We start from the raw sequence: 24,479 nt of genomic DNA, 5'->3' as shown, positions 1-24,479 counted from the left end.
TTCTGTAATGAAACAGAGAGATTTAATTTACTATTGCTATTTGGTTGGTATGCCACAGCAGCCAATTTTTTTGAGTACTATCTATATTTCTGAGAAATTCTTCAGAGGGCACATTTCACATATACAAGTGCTTCCAAACTGCGAGGACATCAAAGGCGGCATTTCTCATCTTTGTCAGTGAGCAATACCATGCTTTTAGACACATTGCTGGAAGAGCCACACAGACAGGCAGTGCCTGTAATACAGGAAGTGGACTTTTAGGAACACTAGAAGATGGGTATTAGATACGAGTTAGTCGTGGCTAAGACCTCATTAGAATGAAATGTTTCAAACTACATGAAAGACTGTAACACATAGTGTCAACATTATGACTATTAAAATAAATCACTTCTGGCAGTAATTTGGTTTGTAGGTACTTAAAAATGTTACACCTCACTGAAAAATAAGTCCCTTTATTAGTCTGTAGAACAACAAGGTAAGTAACTACTATCACATATATCACTGTTGCCCCACTAGTTAATTCACATAACATGTCCGACAACTGTACACAGACTCCGATGCTCACACTGCGGCAGGTAGTAGTCTATCTGCTGCAAGAGAGTGCAGTCTTTCCTACATAGGTCATTCGCAATGTTGCCAACAGGTAAATATGGAGAGACCCATGAACTGAGGTTAGCACAGTTTCATCATGGTTGTCAAATGATTCACTGAAAGATTTTGGTTGTCTCTCTATATACCTTCAAAGATGAGGTATGTGCGTCACATGAAGGCAAATTATTTTCCTACATGTTATTTGTAGTGATAATGTTTGTCTGACCTTGATATGGAGTATGAAAACACAAAATCAGTTGAACACCACCACTCTTTATCAATAACCAATAATTCATGCAACTCTTGACATTTCTTACAGCAAAAAGGGTGATTAATTATAAGAACACAGACAGATGCCACATATAGATACCAACTCAGGAAACTGACTTTCTTTTTCTTGCATTTTTTCTATGTATACTTTGAGCTGTCTCTTTGCACAAACAAGTGAATTACATTTTATCCACATACGCACACTCACGAACACCCATAATTCATCTTCGTGATTCATACAATGTGTACCTGCGGCACTTCCCTTAAATGGAACTTGAACAGGTGGCTGGTTTGGATTAACTACTACAATTTAAGAAAGTACATATGTAGGCATCAATCTGTTCATTGTAATCTGAAGTGCTTCCATAGAGAGTTATTTTCCAAACACAAATTTCCTATTGACTGTTAGTTGTATCTCTCACTTGTTAGAAGTAACGGTGGGCGAGAGATTTGAAGCCAAACTGTGTAATTAACGTTTAAGCAAAAACCTGCAGAACGTTAGCCATAGAAAAATTTGCTTTGATTACATCCAAAGTAACTCATTACAATGTCAAACAACACTTCTCTTGATCTGATGTGTCTTCACTATCACAACTAGCCATTCAACATCAACTGCTGCCTTTAAAATTTTCGATGATTTTCAGTGCTACACGTCGACGCTACTTCTGCCAATTTTCTCTTCTGTTACACCATCATCTTGGTCTTTTCTTATCTCTTTCACTCACCTATGATCCATTCAAATGGCTTCACACACTACCCACAGCCATTTCGTTTTTATTACAGCCATAAGTATGTCTCACATTCTAGTTTGTTTCCTGATCCATTTGTTAGTTTGCTTGATGTACCATGACTCATTGGTACGATTACTCTTAACGATGTCAAGTAAGTCATTTCACATTCATATTACACATCCATATGTAAATGCGGCTACATGCTGGCCACTTACAAGAAAAATGAGAGATTCTTTTTACATCTTTTTTTTTTCTTCTGGTGTTGCAATTATTTGCTTCACTATTCCTTCTGAATTGTAGTGGATTCTTTCTAACTAACTTTATGAAGGAATACACATATTGTGAAGCAACAGTCAAAATGCCTAACTCCTTAAATAAAACAATACAAACTCCAAGTAGAAATACAAACACTGTAGGAAGAGATATACTGCTACTTATCACAAAAATAACACACCAAGTTGCAGACAGGCAATATTAAACAACACTTACACGTAAGCTATTTGCCCCAGCGTTCATCGAGAAAAGAGACACACACACTATTCACTCTCACAAGTAAGCACACCTCATAAACACATGACCGCCAGCTCAGGCTTGGGCTTATGCTCGGGCATCCTGGCCCAAGCTGCTAGAGTAGGAGATCATGTTTGCAAGAGATGTGCTTGCTTGTGTGAATGAATGGTGTGCATTTCTCTTTTTCCAACAAAGGCTGTGTCTGAAAGCTTATGTGTGGCTCTCTTTTAATTCTGCCTGTCTGCAACTTAGCGTGTTATCTTTATGGTAAGTAGCAATCTATCTTCTCCTACATTGTTTATCTCCTTAAATAGACATTTTTCTTTCTATATATTCCAGTAATAGCCAACATACATTTCTCCACAAGCATTTCACTGGGCTATCTTCAGTTTGAAAATGGGAAGACACACTCACTGCCACCGTTCCTTTTCAAACACCTCAGAAGCTTGGCTTTTTCATCAATTTAAATTCACCAAAGGTACATCAGGTTACTTAGCTTTATTCTTTTGGTGTCCACCTAGTCATTGTCTGTAATTCTCCAAAATACAAAAATTCCTACATTCATAGGGAGATTAAAACATGTCCTACTAACACATTCATTCTTCATTTCCTCAGTTTACAGATCTAGAGCTGTTGGGAATATAAAATATATTTACACATCTCCTCTTACTAAGTCCCCATTGTCGTGATGAATTCTATTAGAAGCTGTAGCACTGAGGTTTACACAAGGTCTGTTCAAAATATTGCGGAGCTTTGTCCATAAAATTTTTCTACGCTTACCTTTCACTTATTGTGCATTGTCTCCTTTGAAATACTCTCCTCCACAATTGATACAATGCTCCTAACGCTGTTTCCACTTCCAGAAGCAGTCTTGGTATGCCCCTTGCTGAATCGTGTGAAGAGCCAGTTGTGAATTTTCTTTTATCTCGTCTATCACTGCAACTTTTTGTCCTTTCAGTGGGGCTTTCAACTTTGGAAATAAAAGAATGTCTGCAGGGGCCAGGTCTGCAGAGTATGGAGGATGAGGAAGCACAGTGATTTCGTTTTTCATGCAATTGTCATGCACTAACTGGGATGACGTGTGGGTGCGGTATCGTGATGCAAGAGCCGTGAATTGCCTCACCATATTTTAGGCCGTTTCCTTCTCACATTTTCTTCCAGGCATCCCAATAGTCCCAACTAATTAACTGTTGATCCCTGTGGCATGAATTCATCATGAAGTAATCCTTCGAAGTCAAACTATCAGCATGGCTTTGACATTTGACCTGACCTGACGAGCTTTTTTTGGCCTCTATAACTCTTCCCGACCCATTGTGAAGATTGAACCTTGGTCTCACCATCGTAACTTTAGAACAATATCTCATCACTAGTAATGATTCTCTTAAGGAACATGTTATTCTCATTTGCACTCTTTGCAGATTGTGAGGTGAAGATTTTTCTGTTCTTGACTCACGGACCATGGAATGAATCTGGTGGCAACACAATTCATTTCAAGATGCTGTGTCAGGATTTCATGACATGATCCAACTGAAATGTTACATTCTTGTGCAAACTCTCAGATAGTCAGTCTTCAATTGGCGCACACAATTTCGTTGACGTTCTTGTCATCACTATCATCGGTAGATGTCGAAGGGCATCCTGAACAAGCGTCATCTCTGATTCACACAGTTTAAAAACAGCCAGACAGAAGTTACTCGTAATACTGAGGACACTCATCCCTCTAAGCTTCCTGCTTCATTTGGTGTTTCTCTGTAAAGGTTTTCTTGACTTTCACACAAAATTTAATGCAGATGCATTGCTCCTATAACTCTGCTATCTCTAAAATCGCAAACTCTGTGACACTATGTTATACTCAATGTAGTGCTGAACAATAACTAACAGACATACAACAATGAAACTTTCAGCAGTTACACATTCAATGCAAGCATGTGCAGGGATGCTAACTGCAGTTCACTCCAACACACCATTGGCACAAAATTACAAATGTTCTGGAATTTTTCTGAACAGATCTCATATTCTTCAGGGTACTAATATATGTCAAAACAATGCCTTGTTTTTCAGGGATTGTCAGTAATGATACCACTGAAATCAAGTTGAGAGCTTTCTCAAAGTCTATGAATTCCACACAAAGTGTCAATTTACACTAATTTTTCATTTCTACACTCCTGGAAATTGAAATAAGAACACCGTGAATTCATTGTCCCAGGAAGGGGAAACTTTATTGACACATTCCTGGGGTCAGATACATCACATGATCACACTGACAGAACCACAGGCACATAGACACAGGCAACAGAGCATGCACAATGTCGGCACTAGTACAGTGTATATTCACCTTTCGCAGCAATGCAGGCTGCTATTCTCCCATGGAGACGATTGTAGAGATGCTGGATGTAGTCCTGTGGAACGGCTTGCCATGCCATTTCCACCTGGCGCCTCAGTTGGACCAGCGTTCGTGCTGGACGTGCAGACCGCATGAGACGACGCTTCATCCAGTCCCAAACATGCTCAATGGGGGACAGATCCGGAGATCTGGGTAGTTGACTTACACCTTCTAGAGCACGTTGGGTGGCACGGGATACATGCGGACGTGCATTGTCCTGTTGGAACAGCAAGTTCCCTTGCCGGTCTAGGAATGGTAGAACGATGGGTTCGATGACGGTTTGGATGTACCGTGCACTATTCAGTGTCCCCTCGACGATCACCAGTGGTGTACGGCCAGTGTAGGAGATCGCTCCCCACACCATGATGCCGGGTGTTGGCCCTGTGTGCCTCGGTCGTATGCAGTCCTGATTGTGGCACTCATCTGCACGGCGCCAAACACGCATACGACCATCATTGGCACCAAGGCAGAAGCGACTCTCATCGCTGAAGACGACACGTCTCCATTCGTCCCTCCATTCACGCCTGTCGCGACACCACTGGAGGCGGGCTGCACGATGTTGGGGCGTGAGCGGAAGACGGCCTAATGGTGTGCGGGACCGTAGCCCAGCTTCATGGAGACAGTTGCGAATGGTCCTCGCCGATACCCCAGGAGCAACAGTGTCCCTAATTTGCTGGGAAGTGGCGGTGCGGTCCCCTACGGCACTGCGTAGGATCCTACGGTCTTGGCGTGCATCCGTGCGTCGCTGCGGTCCGGTCCCAGGTCGACGGGCACGTGCACCTTCCGCCGACCACTGGCGACAACGTCGATGTACTGTGGAGACCTCACGCCCCACGTGTTGAGCAATTCGGCGGTACGTCCACCCGGCCTCCCGCATGCCCACTATACGCCCTCGCTCAAAGTCCGTCAACTGCACATACGGTTCACATCCACGCTGTCGTGGCATGCTACCAGTGTTAAAGAGCGCGATGGAGCTCCGTATGCCACGGCAAACTGGCTGACACTAACGGCGGCGGTGCACAAATGCTGCGCAGCTAGCGCCATTCGACGGCCAACACCGCGGTTCCTGGTGTGTCCACTGTGCCGTGCGTGTGATCATTGCTTGTACAGCCCTCTCGCAGTGTCCGGAGCAAGTATGGTGGGTCTGACACACCGGTGTCAATGTGTTCTTTTTTCCATTTCCAGGAGTGTATACTTTAGTTCATAACTTGTAAGAGGTGCATTGTGTTAAACCCATTTCTACAATCTGCTTGTTCTTTTGCATGATTGAAACATGCAAACATGCAAACACAAATTTGTACAAAACTACATTACAACAAAGGCAAATGTTATCCATTGCTGCATTTTATGACTGTCAAACTATTTAAAGAACAATATAAAAACAGTAAATGAATCACAACAATATTAGGAAAAGGGTAGACTGCTACTCACATATAGAGGAGACACTGAGTCGCAGACAGGCACAACAACAACGCTGCTATACAATTAAGCTACTGATCAAAAGACCTCCTTCTGAAGTAGAAAAAACCAACATATTCACATAAGCCAACTCACACACACCGCCTTTGGCCACTATGGCCACCATGGAGGACAGAGACAGTGGTTATGTGGGCGAGAGTTGGGCTTGTGTGAATGTGTGTGTGTTTTTCACTTCGGAAAAAGGCCTTTTCGCTGACATCTTAAACATACAGCAGTCTTTTCATTGTGCATACCTCCGACTCAACGCCTCCGCTGTTCGGTAAATGGATCACAAATATTTTGTACCAGATGGCAAGAAAAAATAATGCAGAAAGGTGTAGTGTGTGTCATACCACTCCCATTATTTAAACAATAGCTAACCTCTGCTCCAAACCAGAGCTGTCCTGCGAGATTTTCTTGCATTACATCATCTGGAAACTTCACACGGAAATCTCTGTTTGCTCGATCACATGGAATTACATCATCCATGATGCGGTTGCAGATTGTAAGTACCTAAAAAGATATCCATACTATATATTATATTTAATTTAAATGTCTTAATTAAATATGAACTAGTTAAAAGTATACTGTGTGTTAAATAGTTCAGCAACACATCTCAAACTATGTGAAGCTCACAGTTAACATCCTACTTCAAAAACAGGTCTCAATCACATCTTAGCTCAAGTTATTTGTTTACATGCATCATACTGAAAGTGATGAATAATATTTTGTTATCATGTCCAACAACTACACATGAATTTACTTGACATAGCAGGCACACTTATTCACTGACAACATATCATCAACACAGTGTTCAATACTTTAGTTTCTCTTAAGAAATAAATTACGGTATGTCTTAACATCATGATACTCGAAAATACACATGCAACTTTCTAAATTTATCATTTAGGTTGCTAGTTGTTACTGATAATTTCTATATGGTTGAAATCAGTGCATGTGCACGCATATGCAAGTGTATGGAGAGGTGGTAGGTAGGGGGGGGGGGGGGGGGGACCACAGGGATGGGGGGCAGGGAGAACAAACCCTGACACAAAATGTCATAACTGCCCTAGTTTGAAGGTCTTTAACCAAAAATTGGAACTAATAAACCAGGTAATATTAAAGGGAATTGAAAAGCTGTTTCTTTTGAATAATGTTCTGAATTGAATGAAACAATTATATTTAGCTCAAATAATTCCTGTTTTATTAAAGACATTTTTATCTCTTTTCACATTGTGAAATAGTGACTGGGAACTCATAAAATAAAGACCAATATGTTCACCTAACTTCATGGATTACTTCATACATTACTGAGACACAGGCTTTAATAGAAATAGAATACTGGTATTTTTTGAGCCAGAATTGCATTCTTGTAAAAGAAAAATGTCAGTGTCTTAACTCTTTTGTAGATCTCACAAGAAATTACAGGGTAAAATTACATTTAATACTTGGATTTTTGTACTGATGTTGTGATCAATTGAATAGAGCACAGCCCAGCAGATCTCCATACTATCAACTTAGCTGTAAACATCTTGCACTGCTTGCCTTAGCAACTATTTTACAAGTAGAGTGGTATAAACTTCCCTCTGGTTTGCCATTCAGATGGTTGCAGCAACAGCTCAAAAAATCCCACAATCAATATGAATTTACATGCTAATTTCATGTTATACTTACAAGACAGTTACACCAACTGAATCACTCTAAAACAGATAAGCTATTAAAAACCGAAAAACACAACAGTTCCACTTAAAAAACAAATTTAAGGGCTGTATCTCAATATTAATAAAGTTCCAAAAATTTCCATTTACATGGAAAGAGATTACAAATACCTTTCATGATTCATATGTTACAGGAGACAAAAGTCTTAGCCCCTCACACTGTGCTTGTTGCACTGTCTATGAATGACATATTATACATGAGTATTACTAACTGCATGTCTGTTGCTGTCAGAATTGCTATGGGTGTTTCAGTCATCGTTCCACAGTGACCCAACATCATAATCACCATTTCGATATCATTATGGGTTTAAAGGGACTAAACATCTCAGTTACCATTCCCTTGACGCACGGAAAACTCAAGTAAAATTATGTTAAATGAGACAAGAAGAATTGTCAACTCCAGGCTCTGTGACTTGGTTGTTGCAGTCAAAAATCTGCAAGAAAGTACCTTATGTCAGATGGTTAAAAGAGAGATGGGACCCAAGCTGCTAAAACTATACCTGATCACTGAGAGATTCACCACAAAATTTCATAATCGGCGCATTTACAATGGGGTGAGGAAAAAAGAATACTGTATGATTAGAGGGCTTATTAGATGAGAAAGAAAGAGAGAGAGAGAGAGAGAGAGAGAGAGAGAGAGAGAGAGATATATATTTGGAGGGGGGGAGGCACTCAGGACACACACTACAGTGAGAGGTACTCCCCTCACATCCACTCCTTGACACTGAATGTCGAGATCAATTATATTTTGTTATAAAATCCACTTACTCTCAGGAAACTTATGACTTTATTAGCGAGACAGGTTGATCATTTGTCTAAGGTCACCCAGCAGAACACATAATGAGAGAATATGAACTATCATGAAATGATACCACAGCTGCATTGGGGGTGGGGGTTTGCCCTCTTGATGTAGAAGGGTCTCATGGGAATGTCTAGTGTGGCCAAAACATAGTCAGCATGGTACAATGGCATCTTCATGAGAGGCTTGGAGGAAAGGATGCCACATATTAGTGGTCCCTTTGATTACCTTCAATTTGTTGAGTGCAGTGGTAGCCTCCCATTCTGTATCCCGTGTTTTAAAATTTGATGTCGCAGTTCCAATTTTTGGTCTCTACCCAGTTCAAATTTTTCTCCTATAGTTGCTTCTTTAGCTAACTTGTCAGGTAGTTCATTTCCCAGATTGCCCCTGTGGCTCAGTTCCAGATGAATGTTACGGTGGTTCAGGAGTTTTGAAGGTCAATTAATAGGTCTTGGGTCTCGGTAATTGAAAGATTTCTGGGGTACTACTAAGATATGCATGCCTTGGGGGAGGGGGGGGGGGGGGTTGCTGAGAGGGGGGGACACTGTACACAGGACAGGTGGAGATCCTTGCAGAGCCATCAGTAATATCCCAGCTGGTCTACCAAATTTTTTTGGAGATTAGTGAATGGTCTGAACTGATCATTCTGAAATAGTGCTAAGTAAAATGTATGGGTAGGCAACTGACAGATTGTAACCCCAAAGTTTGCTACAAGTTGCTGGTATCTGACCCTCAGTGGTGAGATACCAGCTCCAACCTGAAGGCTGTCTATGGGGTTCACACGGAAGGCTCCAGTTGCCAGATGGACACAACGGAGGCAGACAGGGCCTAAAAATCTCAGCACTGATTGTGCTCACAAACCTAAAGGCAAAATATCCTTAGTCCAGGCAGTATAAATCAAAGCTTTGTAGACCAATAGGAGAACTCCAGAGAAACCTGGGGGGTGTTTAGTTTCCTCACGCAATTTGCCTTGAGCTGGCATACACATGGTAACCATGTTAACTTATTGTCAAATAAAACGCCTAAAAATTTTAAACTTTCAATTACTTCCAGTAACTGGTAACTGAGGTAAAGTTCTGGGTGAGGATGCGAGTCCCGAGTCAACAAAACAGTACGAGGCATGTGTTTTTGCGGGAGAAAATTACCATCTAAGATTCAGGGCCCCGATATTTAAAAAATATCATGATTGGCACTTGATACATCAAAAAAAGTATCAATATATTGCCATAAAAAATACTGATGTATCAGCCTATAAAAATATCACTTGCACATTGTTAATACAGTGCTGGTTTTAGAGCTGTGTATTGATTTATTATTAGATATTCTGTAAATCAACAAGCTAAAAGCCTTCTTATCCCCCTTATAGCATGAACTAAAGGAAAATGATGCACATTCATTCATGCTTGGTGACAACCATTTTGCTAACAATGTTAACTGTCTGAATCTGGCACAATGAAAGGTGTTTAGTGGGTCCGTCGTTCAGTTTCGTCACACATCGGATTTGTCCAGAACACATCATATCGACTTCACTGTTTTTTTCATTTCTACAAACGCCAGCACCTAGCAGCTGTAGTGTCAAAATTGCATGGTGAAGTTAAAAGTTGCCATTTCTATTCATAGTGCCAAGCCCTGATTATGTCAGCATTTCCCTTCAGATGTGTCTGCACAACGCAAAGACCAATCTTGTCCTTTAGATTTTTGTTCATCATTTTCAACAACTGTTTTTGAAGAATGCTGATGTGAAGAAATAGCACACTAGTTGTGTTAAAACTTGTTTTTAATGCAACTGGCGTGGTATTTCTTCGCACCAGATATCTTGTTATTCCATTCACAACGCCACCCCAGTGTAATTGGACTACTACTCTGTGCCGCCTATGATTGCCTCACATAGTCCAAGAGAAAGGCTGGATGTGTTGAAAGCTCAAAAAATAGTAAGACTCATCCCACAATGAAAGTAAAATGATGTTCTACTATAATTTCAAAAGAACAGTTTCAAGTATATACTGAAAACATAATGTAAAATGAAAATATTGGCACTTGGTATTGCCTTTCTGATATCAATATATTGGGGAATGAGATGTTGCTGATTCACATCGAAAATTTTTTTGGAAAAGTATTAATGTATCTATATTGATATTTTATCAACAGGCTTACTCCGTGGTGGGCAATGATGTAGTGCTATAATACAAGCATAGGTCATCCATATACAGTGACAGTGAGAATCTGCAACTCACTGCAGTCACGATAACATATACGGTAATGGCACAGAGAGTTTCCCTCAGGACTGATCCAGGATGGACATCACTTTCTTATACATAATACTGGCTGCTGAGAGTTGCTACCCAGAACTGGAACGGTAGAAGAGATAGGAAATTCTGTACAAAAATTTGTAAACAGTTCTGGAAGCCCTACTCATGCAGTGTATGTGAGGGCACAATCTGGTACCGTACGCCTGCTGCAGATCGAAGGACACAATGACGAGGTGTTGGCGAAGCATGAAAGCATTGCGCACTGCAGATTCCAGATGAATCATAGGTCTGCTGTGGATCAGAGTGCCCAACAGACACTTTGAAACTGCAATAAATATTCTCTGGCTTCCAGGCACCAGCACAGTCATCGATCGACCATTCTTATGAATAATTTGCGCAGTCCACTAGTAAGAGAGATAGCTCAACAATCTGTTAAAAGAACGAGATTTTCACTCTGCAGCGGAGTGTGCGCTGATATAAAATTTCCTGGCAGATTAAAACTGTGTGCCTGACTGAGACTCGAACTCGGGACCTTTGCCTTTTGCTTCTGCCAGTAAAGCTGTGAGGACCGGGCGTGAGTCGTGCTTCGGTAGCTCAGATGGTAGAGCACTTGCCCGCGAAAGGCAAAGGTCCCGAGTTCGAGTCTCGGTCGGGCACACAGTTTTAATCTGCCAGGAAGTTTCAATCTGTTAAAATTTAAATCTTTTCCCACTTTCAGGTTAGGAATAATAACACCCTCCACCATTGGGGAGGGAAACTTCTCTTCCCACCAAATATGATTGAAAAAGCTGAGGATGTGTCTTACGCTGTCTTTGCTAGAGTGTCTTAGCATCTGATTGTGGATTTTATCATGTCAGGGGTTTGCGTGTCGACACTCTTTACAATAATTGTGGAACTCCCATTCACTAAATAGAACACTGATTGATTGAAGGTCCTGTACACACAACTAGATCAGGAAATCAGAAAACTGGTAGTTACTGTGTGTGGACATTTCGGCAATGGCCACAAGCTCAATACAGATTTCACCACTGAGGAAGATGCCATGAACTACTGTGAATGATGTGCAGTTGCAAATGTGGCAGAAATTAGTCTGTACTTGAGGCAATGGGTGTGGGCTCCCATAGATGATGCATACTGTTCCCAACAACTCCACATCCACTTTTCAATTAAAAACCAGGCCTACACACAAGTCTCTTAAATGCTATAAAACTTTTGTAGAATGATGGTGTTTATGTTGCTGAAAGGCACTTCGACACTTGATGATAGCTACAGCAATTTCTTCATACCACATGGGACGTGTTTCTGGTGTGGAGCAGCTGAAGCCTAAGATAATGTTGCTCCTGCAATGTATAATCATGTAAATAGTATCTTGCACCTCTCCTTCAATACACTCCTCATGACTGGCTTCAAAGTTGCTTGCCAGTTGCTTTTTCAAAGTGACCAACGTGGCATGTATTCCACTGAGCCATGATATGACACAGAATGAGTGATAGGAAAGTGGTCATTGTCACAGAGGTTGTCAAGGTCGTACTACCAGATTAAGGGTGAGGTTCTCTGAGTGCACACTGTAATTTCTATGGTTTAGTACATTGCATGGGCTGTTCCGAAATGTGTTGCTGCTCCAGTGTAAAGTAGGAAGACTTCCATTTCTGAACTTATATACTCTATTAATTGGACATTGCTACATGTGTTTTGACAACCACAATGAGGCTTGTAGACAATGAAGTCCCCCAATAGAAGGAAGGGTGGAGGCAGCTGTTCCATTAGCTCCATCAGCTGGCAATATGTTATATGTGTGTCTGGGGGTAGACAGATATTACATACTGCTACCATAAATGACTAGTGGACACTAATAGCCACAGCTTCCAATACAGTGTTTATTGGCACCTGCTCAATGAAGTTGTCAGGAGCCTATGAGTGTACAGACTCATCTAGACACCCTCTGAGTGTTAACACGGTTTTTACTGTAGGATTTGAAATTTTTAACAGAAGGAGGTTAGGTTTCTAAAAATCATGTCTCCTAGAGTGCCATGAAGATCATAGAATTTGGTATACCCTTCAATTTTTCCCTTCTTGCTCCTCTAATGTTTCGATTCCTGTGAGGATTTTCCTATCTTGACTTCTGGGAAAGAGAGACCCATTCTTTTCTATGACCCACAGCTTGTGGCTTTTTCAGCCACTTATTGGCAGTAGACTTCTGGTCCATATCATCCTGGAAGGGAGGGGGCACCTTAGCACGTATCCTCCTGCCTGGTGATATTGGGGAGTATGAGGCATCTCTAACTGCACTGACAGAGAGGTTATTGACAATGCCATTGGTGTGGGGGTTGAGGGAGCCGATGTCCCTTCCCTTGTGTTGTGTGTGTGTGTGTGTGTGTGTGTGTGTGTGTGTGTGTGTGTGTGTGTGTGTGTGTGTGTGTGTGTGTGTGTGTGTGTGTGTGTGTGTTACAAGAAATGAATGGGAATAAAATGGCTAAAATTTTTGTCACACAGTGAGCAGGTAACCTATAAAATGACACTCACTCCCATCTCACTCATGCTGACCCACATGACCACTATCTCATATGCCTTAAGACAATGGAAATAGAATTACAACATAAGTAAAACGACAGAGGAGCTATATGCATGGCACAGAGAAATATGACTGGCTGACCACTTATAAACAACAGGGGTGAGCCAGTCACTCACTCTTAACACATTAAGAGGATCTCCCTAAAATCTTAGGAAACATGTTGAATAAATCACAAAACTTCACAATGGGCACCACATTCATTTCAGTCACATAAAATAGAGGGCACATTTGTTGGCATGGTCATGGCCTTGAACATATTTTCCATCTCACCATAAGGGATGTGCTTCATAATTTTAAGTTCTTGTATCTTTCATTCTTCGAGATATACGCTGCAGTTCCTACTCCAGACACGGTGATCCCAAGAGTAATTCACACACTTCAAAGGAGCAACTCATATTTGGATGGCCTTACTTCATTTGCCATGAGTGGCTTCTCCCTTACAACCAACAGTAGTACGAAACAGCACAATGAGTTGGGCGACGTAAGGCTGCATGCTTAGGTGAAGGAAACCTGCCTTGACATTCCCTGAGAGTTTCATGCTGTAAGAAAGTAAGTATAAATGAGCCTCGTTTCACCAGATCGCCATCAACCCTTGTCATTATACTATGGACATCAACAATGCCTTCTTGCGCCGATTCAGCTTTTAATTTCATCTTTGGGAACGTCAACCAGATCCCTACACGTCAAAACGCATTTGCTGTAGTTAAAGGTGGTATGGATCTCAATCTCAGTGGCATATTCCCTGATTCTTTTGTCTTTTTGAAGGTTTGTCGCTATTTGGGAACTTGAGCTTTCGATCAACAGTGTCCATTTCGCAACCACTTAACAGATTTTAATGTACGCGCAATCCCATTTAAACCCTTTTGAATGTAAAAAAGTGCAACTTTTTCAAAGCTACCCTCTTTCCTTTTAGGTAACAAAAACACATTCTACCTAGCAGCATGCATTCTGTTACTATACACCCTGGAACTCTGAGATATTCCTGAATCAAGAGGACTTACTACAAGAGCCCTCTTGCTAGACTGAGTGGTAGAACCTACCAGCAGTATTCTTTGGTTTTCAAGAGGGAAAAGAAAATGCAAGATTAAAAGGCACTTTATTTTAAGAAAAGGTGTTAATGACTCCATGCAATCGATTTGGCGTCAAACTTTGCAAACATTGTGTAAATATCACACTGCCGCAGGGGCACAAACTGGTGAATTAGCAGTGTGGTCCCTGCACTGTCAGGGAGCTATAACCATGAGGATATATCATGACACTTCTCTCCAGGAGCATGAGATCATAGCACATGGTATGTAGATTATCCACCATGTAAGGTGTTCTCCTCCAAATAGTCCGCACTTCTGTGAAATTTAGAAAAGTAGAGGTCAAACCATAAAAGTGGACTTAATCAAAGAACACTCCTCCGAGACCCTGCTTCTGACACGCAAGGAATTACTGCAAGTCTATTCTAGCCCTCGACATCACGGGGGTAATGTTCATTGGAGAAAGCTAGTGGTTACCATAAGCAGCCACTATGTCATATATGTCTGAACTATTATCTACTTTGTCAATTACTAGCCACTGGATATTGGCATATGAAGTCATCACATATTGGTATTTCTTATGAATATCATCATCATCATCATCATCATCATCATCATCATCATCATCATCTAGAATATGTAATGTACACCGATGAGCTAAAACATTATGACCACTGGCCACGGAGGTTGGACGCCACCTGGTGACATTGTAGGCATGTGATGCGCTATGAGAAGTACGTAAGCGCAGCAGAGGCAAGATGGAGGGGATCACCATAGCAAAGGTATGGGCTGCAAATGAGGAAATCCACTGAGATAAGTGACTTTGTCAAAGGACAGATGATTATACATGGTAATGCAAACCCTGTGAACGAATATGTCGAAAAGGGCGAAGCTGGTTGGATGTTCACATGCTACTGTTGTGAGCATCTACAGAAAGAGATAAGAGGGCAGTGAAACTAACACTAGGCACTAAATTGTTAGACGTCCATGACTCTTCACAGAACGTGGGGTTCGGAAGCTTGTCTACTCTGTAAAGTCGGATAGATGGTGAGCTGTGGCATCTCTGCCAAAAAAACACAATTCTAGTGTTCACACAAGTATTTCAGAGGACACTGTTCATCATACCTTGTTCAACACGGAGATCCGCTGCAGACCACCCCTCAATGTTCACATGTTGACCCAATGACACTGTCAATTACGATTGCAGTTGGCACAGGACCATCGGGAGTCGACCGTCAATCAATGGAAACGTGTCGGCTCTTCGGGTGTACCACATTTTTGCTACACTAGGTCAATGGTCGCTTCTATAAACGCCCTCATCAAGGAGAACAGAGGCTTGAAAAATGCACGGCACCGCGGACACATCCTGGCGGGAGCAGAATTTTGTTATGGGAGACATTCTCACGCATTTGCATGGGGCCTGTGTTAGTAGTCGAACACGTGCTGACAGCTGGAAACTACCTGCATCCCTTCATGCTTTATGTCTTCCCCAATGGCGATGTCATCTTTGTAGCAGTATAAATGTCCATGTCTTGAAGCTGGAACCGTGCTACAGTGATTTAAGGAACATTATAGGGAACCCATGTTGATGTCTTGGAGACCAAATTCGCCTGATATAAATCCAACAAAACCCATCTGAATCATTATCAGGTGCCACCACTGCGTACACATATCAGCGACTACTTATTTTCACTAAGTACATCATCTGTGCATAGACATTTAAAGCTACATACTTCCACAAACCTACCAACAAACTGTCAGATCCGTGATACACAAAATCACTGATGTATTTCGTTCCAAATATGGACAAACAAGCTTTTAAGCTGATGGTCACAATGTTTTGGATCATCAGTGTATATTGTAAAAGAGTAACTCATGGGGGGAAAAATGCAACAGAAAAATAATTAATGTAGAGTAATGAAATTCTGTGAATACATTTGTCTAGGTAACATGTTTAAGTGATTAATATCGTCAGATCACAGGATAATGTAAGTGTGAGGTAAGCCATTGCAAATGTGAAATGCTGTTACATTAACAACCGGTGTAAAAACCAGAATGTTGAATACAAGCATGCCAACGTGTGTGCATTGTGTTGTACATGTGCTGGACGTCAGTTTATGTGATGAGTCCCAAGCCTCTCCCTCCCATGTCGTCGGTCGATACAGGGACGGGCAATGTTGGTTGTGGATGATACTCAAGTTGTTGCCCAATGATGTCCCATTTGTGCTCGATTGGAGACAGATTTCGTGATCGGGCAGGCCAAGCCAACGTGTCGACACTCTACAAACCATGTTGGGGTACAAAAGCAGTATGTTGGCGAGCATTATACTATTGGAAAAGGCCCCTCGAATGCTTACATATTTGCAGTCAGGGTGCGTGAGGTAAATTGCACCCCCCCCTTCCCCCACCCTAACTCCAGGCTACAGGTGTAGGTCCAGTGTGTCTAGGACGCAGACAGACTGACTGCAGGCCCTCAACTGGCCTCCTAACCACCACGTGGCCATCACTGGCACTGAGGCAGAACCAGCTTTCATGAGAAAAGGCAACAGATCTCCACCCTGCTTGACACCACTGAAGTTGCAAATGGCGGTGGTTTCGAGTCATTGGAATGCATGCTACAAGGCGGCTGAGTAGGAACTGTTCTTGGAGTAACTGATTTGCAACAGTTTGTTGTGACACTACGGTGCAAACTGCTGTTCAAATTGCTGCTGCAGAGGCAGTACAACGCAGCAGACCCATACACCGAAAACGATTGTATTCCCTCTTGGTGCCGGCCAGTGTGGCCGAGTGGTTCTAGGCGCTTCAGTCTGGACCGCGCGACCGCTATGGTCGCAGGTTCGAATCCTGCCTCGGGCATGGATGTGTGTGATGTCCTTACGTTAGTTAGGTTTAAGTAGTTCTAAGTTCTAAGGGACTGATGACCTCAGATGTTGAGTCCCATAGCGCTCAGAGCCATTTGAACCATTCCCTCTTGGTAGTGCCTCTTGGCCATCCAGAACCCGGTCTTCTTGCGACCATACATTCTCCTAACCACTGCTGCCAGCAATCGCACACAATGACAACATCCCTGCCAAGTGTTTCTGCAACATCCCAGAGGGTAAGAAGTCCAACTTCTCGTAGACCTATTACACAACCTCATTCGAACTCAGTGACGTGTTGATAAATGGCATCTATGTCGCCTTAAAGGCTTTCTTTACTAGTACCTACTCACCACATCTAATCTCGGAGGTAACTAACTTCCACGACCGGTACAGCATGCATTTAAAACGAACCTGACTGGCATCCTGACAGTGGCACTATTAGCGCCACTCTTCTATGACTGTCACGAAATCTGAATTAACATAGTCTTTCAGATGGAGAAACCCACCTACCAACTTTTGTTTATGTCGCACAACTCCTTGACGGTACTGCAATTTTTTTCCCGTCAGTGTACACAGCCCAAAATAAATAGTACACCTGGAGAGACAACGCCGATTTTGATCCGTTGACGGCATATGCTGCATGGGAGAGGATGAATGTACTGATTATGATTCTGACGACGTCCAACAACAGACAGCGCACTGGCATAGCTACCAGGGCAACATCTGTGTCTATCCTCTAATAAATAATCCTCACAGCCAGAAGGCTCCGTGTGGTGCAAAAGTATGAAGTAAGCAGGCAACTATGTCACAGAGACACATTCGGCTCACTTCAGCCAACAAAGGGAGTTTGAAAGATGTCAAACAGTTGCCTTCCAAGTGGCGGAACGGTCCTTTCGGAGAATTGCCACGCAAGTTGGATGTGATGCGTCAACTGTGCGACAATACTGGTAGCAGTGGTCACGTGCACATTCCCACACCTGTAAACGTGGTTATGGATGTTCACACGCACAGACGGCCGCCAGGATCGTCGTATTGTAAGGGCAGCAGTGGCAGATCGTAATGCTACCACAGCACGGGTAATACGGCTTGTGAGCCAAGACGTGTCAAGACGAACTGTTGCGAGCCGGTTATTAACAGCACGGCTACCGGCACTCATACCTCCAATCTGTCTTCTACTCACGTTATAGCATCGACGTACACAGCTCGACTGTTGCCGTCAGAGGATGGTGCACCGTTGTCTTCAGCGAAGAAAGCAGTCTGCTGCACACATCTGCTCATCGTTTGCGCGTACGACGAAGACTTTGTGAGTGGTGTCTCGTGGAGTGCCTTCGTCCATGATACAATTACCCGACCCCAGGCATAATGGTCTGGGGTGCGATAAGCTACAACTCTCTTATATTTTTGGTGTCCCTGGACGGGACGCTAACCAGCACTCGGCATGTGCTGAATGTTGTTAGATCCATTCTTTTGTCGTTCTTGCAACACAATGGTGATGTGTTGTTCCAACAGGATCATGCTCGCCCACACACTATCCGTGCAACCCAACAAGCTCAGAAGGCGTGCAGCAATTTGCCTGACCAGCACAATATCCGGACTTGTCTCCAAACGAACACGTGTGGGATACGATGGGACGAGAAGTGGCTAGTGCGACTCGTCAACCAACAACTCTTACAGAACTGTGTGAACGGATCGAACAGACGTGGCGTAACGTATCCCGAGACAGTATTCGCCATCTTTATGATCTACTAGATGCCAGAACCAGCGCCTGCGTTGCGGACAATTGAGACTACACCGCGTTCTAATGTGAGTGTTGCAGCTTAAGTCGATACCTGGTATCTCAGAATCGCTTATGCTACTGATCTTTAAATGTCATGATTTCGTGTACTCCATATGCACTGTTGCAGCAATAAATATTGATTAAATCGGAAATCTCTAAAAGGGTGCACTTTTTTCCGCCAATGTATGAACAATTTATATTCTGGATTTTACAGCTACACAGTACCGAAAACAAAAGACAACTTTCAATGTGTTATCTTGGCCACCAAAATATTACTACACCTAAAATGTTGATCAAGCCAAATCTTTCGTTCTTTTCCAATAATGTGTTCTGTGACAGTATATAGGGATTTCGTGTAAAATACAGACCTTGTGCTGGCATTGTCTTAGGTGGTTAACAAGTGCCAGACAACGCTCCTGATCTTTCCTTCCATCAAAACTATCCAGCTCTGCAGCCACCACATTCAATGCTTCATCAGCGTAGAAGAACTGTGCCAACAGTGATGGATCATCCTTCTGCAAGACACAAAGAAATTTTCTCTCAAAACCTGGAAACAGTGTCACTGTAAACATGTAAACTACAATTTGAGTATTTAGAAAGTACCTGATTAATTAATGTACAACTTAAAAAGTAGAAGTTTATAAAGAGCACGGAATTGTAAGGTTTCCGTTATAAATGATAGTTAATAATTAAGTAAAATAACACTGAGCTTGGAAATTTTTTTTTATATTCACAAATGTGAAGTCAAGCAATGTTCCGAAGTTACTCCCACACTGGCTGAGTAAAAAAAAAACAGTAGCAGTCACAGTAAGGAATAATGAAGTAGTCATTTGTAATTATGAACTCTTCTTCTTCATAATAATTATTAATTAACACAACACAGCTAGGGTTAATTACAAGAAAGAATGTAGTTCTCCGGACTGCAATTTTGACGGTGAATTGTGCGTCTTAAACCAGACTATGAGGTCTGAATAGCTGGCTGCTTATTAGTTGGGAGGGGCCTTTAGAAAATCTGTTTTGTGCTTCTTCCATGAGCTCCATTTACTTGCCCTACAAGCTGAAATAATGGAAAACAATTATCTCTGAGGGCAATTTGTAAAGTCACTTCATAACTTAGGCTGCCTTACGAAAATTTAATATCTCCTCTCCTAATAATAAACAATACACGGAATGACCAACACCGTACTCAGTTATTACACTGCACAATAAACTTAAATGTGCAATATATTTATTACAGATTTATAATTCTCAGAATAAGTTACATAATACTGTGATTTTATTCGAGTCACTTTGTTCTACCCATTTTTATTAACTTAGAAAAATTTTCTCAAAGTGGCGAGAGTAATTAACATACGAAATTTCATGTGACGAACTGATACTGATCTGCTCCTCATGTATGCAGTTTCTGATCATTTTTTGCTTCCTCAAAAGCATTTGCTAATAACAACTTTTTCTTTCTAACGTTCACAAGAAAATTTTCCATTACAAGCGTCAAAACAAGTGGACAAGTGGATAATCAGAAATGGGTTTCGGGAGGGGAATTGGAGACGAAAAAACATAAAAAGGAGAAAAGTGTTGTCAATGGTTATTACTGCTGCTTTTATCACATTTATGTTCGTGTCTCTAGTATAAGGTTTGTTTTCCGATCACATGTCTGATGTCCTCTAATCTCAGTTTTTACTCCCGTTGGCATTTTTTTTTTTAATTTGTGAAAGTGAATACAGCAGGAGTGCAGGTACCTCAAGATACTTTCTCACTTGTAAGGTTAACTGCATTCAATAAACAAAAGTGAAAGAGCGTTATGGTTGATTGGTTTAAAAGAGAGGAAGGGGGGAGGGGGGGGGGGGGGGAAGAGACCAAACTGCGAGGTCATTGGTAAAATAATTACACAAGGGGAAGAAGAAAAGAAAGGAGACGTACAGCACAATAACAGGAGAAAAGGAAGAACCAAAAGAACGACAGAAAGACGACGAACACTACTATGGACAAGAAACAAAAACCACAGAGAGAGAAGCAAGAAACAGGGAGAAGGGATAAAAACAACCTGCAATGGAGGGACTCTGGCCTCCACAAGGACGCAACGCTGAGGGCGCCGCCGAAACCACACTCCCATAGTCAAGGCGGAATTGAACAAAGGCTCTGTAGAGCTGCAACACCGTAGAGGGATCTGCACCCCAGTTGGTGTTGCTAATACAGAGTGTTTCAAAAAGGACTTTACAACTTTAAAAATTAATATAAATTTATTCTAAGAAGATGTAGAGCTGGATTTAGTGTTATTTTGTAGGGGAACATATCAAGTTTCTCTGCCTTAAAGATGTTGCAAGTGGCTACCGTTGGTTATCCTGCACACATCCCATCGGAAGTCAATTTCTTCCCAAATTCGCTGTAGCATTGCGGGTGTAACTTGCTCAGTGGCGGCGTAAATTCTTGCTGTAAGTTCAGGTAGAGACGCCGGCATAGGAGGTACAAACATGATATCCTTGATGAATCTCTGCTTTTTTTTTTTTAAAAAAAAAAAAAAAAAAAGGTGGTGTCGGCCTGTGGAATGTGGCAGCCATGCAATTGGCGCATCATGACCAACCGATTGACCTGGAAAGCAGTCACTGAGAAAATCCCGGACGTCAGAGTGTAGTAAACATTTCGTTCTTGGTCATCCTCATCGATCTGTGGTATCAAAAATTGTTGTAACATATCCAGGTACACTATTCTGTTGATGGTTCTCTCACGGAAAGAAGGGCCGTACATCTCATCTTGTTCAATGCACCAAAAACGTTCGGTTTTGGGCTATCATCACGAACATGTTTCAGTGTTTGATGTGGATTTTCATTGCCCCAAATTCTACAGTTATGTATGTTAACCTTGCCACTTAAGTGAAAAGACGACTCGTCACAAAAGATGATTTTGTGCAAAAAATTTTCTTCCTCGTGTGATCGATTTAACATATCAGCACAGAAGTTCTTGCGAGCAATTTTATCAGTGCCTTTTATTCCTTGTACGATCGTCAATATGTACGGTTTCAAATGCAAACGATTTCTTAACACTCACCAAACAGACGCAAGCGGAATTTGCACATACCGACATGCACGGCGGGTCGATTTCATAGAGCTGTTGACAAAACGTTGTTTCACTCGCCCAACTACGCCGTCACATGTGCTTGGACGACCTGACGATTTCCCATTTATGGCACTCATAAATCGTGGGCCTACTAGGAGGATTTTTAGCGTACTTGGTACGTAAACTACGCTGAACTGTTGTCGCCGACTTCGATTCTTCAAACCAAAACACACAGCTAGCACGCTCGGGTCCAGTAAAGGCAGACATTCCTAACGCAACTGCCACTAGTGCTCCTTAATGTGCGATTCGCCACTAGCGAAATACGCGAGACCAAACTTTACGTATTTCCCTACAAATTGACATTACTATCACCTCTGTAGGTACTATGAATTCATTTATATGAATTTTCTAAGTTGTAAAGTCCTTTTTGAAACACCCTGTAAAATTGCAATATGGCGATGAGCCACAATGGCCCAATTAAATACGGCAAGTCGGCCCACATGGCCAACCTGCGGCGCTGTCTTCTTCTAAGTGATTGCTCTTATTAACCTTAATAGGTCAAACGTAATCAAAGTCTAGGTCATATTCAATGCACTTTTATGTAAGAAAATTGTATCTTGAACTGATTTTAAACTGGTAACTTTATTCGATATTTGCTTTTTTCCTTCCAAAACCAATAACTTGTCTTCATGTATGCAACTAACGATTGTAATACAAATTTGAAATTATTACTTATGGCACATTGGAGGACAAATATTTTAAAGTATCAGATACGCACGCATCTTCGAACGTCATCATATTTTTTCTCACAGCCATTCTGCCGTTTTGTTTTTAGAATGGTACTGCAAAAAATTCAAAGATTTAGAACCTGAAAAGCCACAAAAATTCTGGGATAGATTTGGCTACGCAGAAATATTTCAAGTAGCATGTTTCTTTGTTTTGCAGTGTTGTACTTCATATTTTAGCTACGTTAATAATACCATCAAATATAATGGAAGAAATATATAAAACTAAGTTCAAAACTGCACTACCAAACACAATTACGCCCAGAAACATACTTGCTTGGATTCAAAGTGATAGATATTTTCCCCTTAAACAGGGACATTTTCACAGATAGTGACTGTCTGTCTTCAAACATAACAAATAGACCTGGTCCTTATGCTGTTGGTTTTGGTTTGATTGGTGAAGCTGGCCCTTCAACTGCTCAAGAACACAATAGTAGCCCTATTTTGTCAGTAACAACGCCTGTTAAGTTAAACGTCACATCGCGTGAAAAACCGTGCTTACTAATGCCTGAAGAAGTTGAAATTTCAGAAGTCGCAACAAAGAAAAGAGACAGCAAAGACGCGAAGAAGTACTTCAGCAATACTGGCATACACCCCACACGCATCACAGAGCGAACGACCAGCCTCCAAAGTGAGAAAAGAAAACACACTTTACAGAGAAATATCGATGTTCTGCTCAGAAGTGGCTGTCGTCATTACAAAGCTCCTCAAATAATGCGCAGAAAGAAAGCAGACATTCGTAACAAGATTCTTCAAAATGAAGATGCCCTGTGTCTTAGGTGTGAAACAATGTTCTCACAGCAATCCGGATAATGAATGGATTCAATACACAAGTTGCAAACGGTTGGCACGACTGTCGTGTGTAAAAAGTTACGTGAAAGGACTTCATGAATGTTTCAACTGTGAAGATCCTATCGAACAATCAAGACTAGCACTGATTAAAGTTCTGGAGATGCTCTTCTGTGAAACTGTTATTGCAACAATGGTAACATGAATTATAATTGTAGTTTTTGTTATAAAGCTGTAAGACTTTGTATTAAATTAAATTAAATTGTGTATATGAAAGTCGATATGTTTTCAATTAAATAACCAATGTCGTAAATTATAAAATCACATGGGCTAGCTTGCTCCAATTGCTGGGGCAACTTACCCCATGGGTGGGGTAGGTTGCCCCAGGTGATAATATTGTGATACATATTTTTTAATGAATAAAAAAATCAATTACACGCCATAATTATGTAGTTGTAAACATGCTGAAACAATACAACAATGTTTCTACATAAAAAGGGCTGTGGAAACATTCAAAATACAAGCAGGAAAAAAATCAAGAAAAAAGTGGGCCAACCTGTCCCGGTCTCTACTATAACAAGAATACTTAGGGTACCGTCATTTCTCCCTAAGGCGTTTAGGCATTAAGAAGTACGAATATTCATGTTGTCAACGACGAAGAAAATGACGCAAACACAGCTCACTACATTATACATTTTTGCTTGATGCTGACTCGCCACTGACGGACGTCTAGTTCCTGTAAAAGGACGTATTTCATCTGACACACTGCTAAATTAAGTCAAGATACCTGATGTCAACTTCGTACTTGCTCTCAACAATGTTTTGCGTTCCGTGTACGAAAAGTGCGAACTAAGTTTTACATGACTCGTCCTTTAGCAATTTTTGTCATTTAATGTCGAAGATTGTT

The 24,479-nt window shown here is 41.6% G+C and overlaps 1 protein-coding gene across 2 annotated transcripts in view; it reads right to left on the bottom strand.

Annotated features, from left to right (window-relative positions):
* Nucleotides 1-24,479, bottom strand: part of LOC126475046 (lateral signaling target protein 2 homolog) — a 319,569-nt gene that overhangs the window by 66,916 nt on the left and 228,174 nt on the right. For both annotated transcript variants that reach the window (XM_050102594.1, XM_050102593.1), the window contains exons 2-3: nt 19,313-19,459; nt 6,325-6,456 (exon numbers count right to left, since the gene is read on the bottom strand). In XM_050102594.1, the coding sequence (XP_049958551.1) occupies nt 6,325-6,456; nt 19,313-19,459 (279 nt within the window). The remainder of the gene's footprint in view (nt 1-6,324; nt 6,457-19,312; nt 19,460-24,479) is intronic.

The sequence above is a fragment of the Schistocerca serialis genome, chromosome 4 (genome assembly GCF_023864345.2).
Source record: "Schistocerca serialis cubense isolate TAMUIC-IGC-003099 chromosome 4, iqSchSeri2.2, whole genome shotgun sequence".
Classification (NCBI taxonomy): domain Eukaryota; kingdom Metazoa; phylum Arthropoda; class Insecta; order Orthoptera; family Acrididae; genus Schistocerca; species Schistocerca serialis.
The sequence above is the reverse complement of the archived record's forward strand: the minus strand, read 5'-3'. Positions and strand labels throughout refer to the sequence as shown.